Source organism: Convolutriloba macropyga, chromosome 7, assembly GCF_964194025.1.
Source record: "Convolutriloba macropyga chromosome 7, txConMacr16.3, whole genome shotgun sequence".
Taxonomy (NCBI): Eukaryota; Metazoa; Xenacoelomorpha; order Acoela; family Convolutidae; genus Convolutriloba; species Convolutriloba macropyga.
This window is the reverse complement of record NC_134474.1, coordinates 9445808-9447969: the sequence shown is the minus strand read 5'-3', so window position 1 is coordinate 9447969 and position 2162 is coordinate 9445808. Positions and strand designations below refer to the sequence as shown.

The window sequence follows — 2162 nt, the reverse complement described above, 5'->3', positions numbered from 1 at the left end:
ATGTTCTGGATTGCTTCAACTGAATTTTTGTGTCCAGTTATCAAAAGATTTAGTATTGAAACTGTTCAATTTCGCTATTCCTTTTTTCAGCACCAGTTTTACATTGCCTCGGCTGGCTTTAAACTGCTTGAAGTGTACGCGTTTATTTTGCAGTACTATTTTTCTATTATATAAAATACGTATTTGCTTTCTCCTCGTTTATCATTGTATCAAGCATTGTCGTTTGAATGTAAATATGCTTCGCCTACTCACGTAATTAATACGTCATCCTTCGACTACGGTTAACGAGAGAATTCACCATTGAAGAAACAATTAATTCTTGCACCATAATGTCGACAGTGATTACAAAGCATTCTGATAAAGCAAAGCTGATCATTTTATTCAAATACTCCGCGTGGGCTTGTTTGTCAATGCTATCTCAAGCTATAGATATGCTTTCTGCCTTCAAATATAGTCCAGCAACACATTATTGGTCCAAATACACTTTGAGATCAACAAATAAAACGCTTTATTTTACCATTAGCTTTATCTTATTGCTTGGTATAGCCGAGGGAAAGCTTAGCGAACTGAAATGTTCTTCGAATCAAAGATCACTAAGCAATATTTGTCTGTACAAGAGCAATTCGACCTGCTGTCCAAGTAAGCTTTAATTATGCCTGATCTTTCAATTAATAAGCGTTTTCTAAGAAATTCGTCGTGTTTAGTCATAATCGTCAAGTTTTTTCAGTCTCTAGAAATATTTTAAAATAGATTTTTAGAGGAAGAAGAGCGAAGGAAAGAACGAAGCATTGAATTCTTGTTTAGTTTGAAACTTTCCTATAGCATAAGAACTTGAGTTTATGATAAGATTTGGATCAAAAGTTTTTTTGCCCACAATTTGGGGCCACAACATTAGATCCCAATATTTACTTCAGAGTTACCTCTTGCATTTATTTGCATCTTTCAGCATATAATGGCGATAAATGTCTACGAGAGTTGTCTGTTTTGGACTGGGCATCTCCTAATGTGGAATTCCGTGACAACTCGATCACCGTGGATGAAAAACGGAACAGAATCTGTGTTCAAGGCCTCAAAGCAAAGTAAATTTTTGCATTAAGTCACCTCCCCCCCCCCCCCCCCCCCCACTACCACCCCCAAGATTAATGAAAAGGGGATTACCCAATCCTGTTCTCCAGTAAGTTATTTCTAAGTAACCATCGATTTTCTTGACCTGTAAACTAGTGAAACATAATTTGCTCTAAACTTTTTACAGGAACAGGATGAAATAGCAAAAATTTCCGCCCAAATTATCATACATTTATCTTGTTCGAAAATTTAAAAATTTACTATCCCTGCTAATGCATGGAAGAGTATTCTTGTACAAAAAATATGGCGTTGAAGCGTCCAGTTGGTAACTGTTAAACTCTTAGTGCTTAGATGATATAAGCTGAAACAAAGATATTATGTAAAGGGGGGGGGGGGGGGAGGGGGTAAATGAATCAGGGTTAAAAAATTAGAACTTTCTCGAAATCCGATGTCTTTAACCCTTGGAATTCTATGTTTGATATTTTGCCAGGTCTGAAGAGTTAGCCATGTTGGAAAACTGGTGGTCGCTGGAAGGCTTTAATTTTCAAGTGACAGTGGAACACATGGTGTACTTGATTGGATCTAACATGGCCGAGTTCATGCTAGATGACGGGAACAGAAGAGCGAATGGAGCTCCCGTTTTAGAAGATCTCATCATGTGTTTTCCTATTGGAGCCGATTATGAGATATGGCAGTTAAAAAAATGTAAGTTCGCTTTTTTGTGCCCGCATTAAGAAGCCTTGATTTTAGGGACTCTTTTATTTATTAATAGCCATGGCCGCACAGTGATAGCTAGGGCTATCATTGGCCTTCTCTTGTTTTTTTACCATTGAATTGTATTGCGGCGCTGTATTTTTACGACTCAAAGAGGAGTATTCATGGAACGTCTTTTTTGATCGGTAAAATTTGTTGGAGTATATTTGGAACAGAAAGTGAAATGCGTGAAAACAATGTGTTTAGGTCAAATTGCTGAAGAGAAGAGAAGAGAAGAGAGGAGAGAGAGAAAGAAGAGGAGAGGAGAGGAGAGGAGAGGTGAGAGAGAGAAGAGAGGAGAGAGAGAGAGAGAAGAGAGAGAGAGAGAGCGCGAAAGAGAGAGA

At 37.9% G+C, this 2162-nt stretch overlaps 1 protein-coding gene across 1 annotated transcript in view; it reads left to right on the top strand.

Moving 5' to 3' along the window:
• Positions 1–297: 297 nt before the first annotated feature.
• The window catches only part of LOC142342585 (uncharacterized), a 160544-nt gene continuing 158679 nt past the window's right edge, over positions 298–2162 (top strand). The window contains exons 1-3 of the mRNA XM_075393964.1: positions 298–639; positions 947–1079; positions 1556–1770. Of these exons, the coding sequence (XP_075250079.1) occupies positions 330–639; positions 947–1079; positions 1556–1770 (658 nt within the window). The 5' untranslated portion in view covers positions 298–329. The remainder of the gene's footprint in view (positions 640–946; positions 1080–1555; positions 1771–2162) is intronic.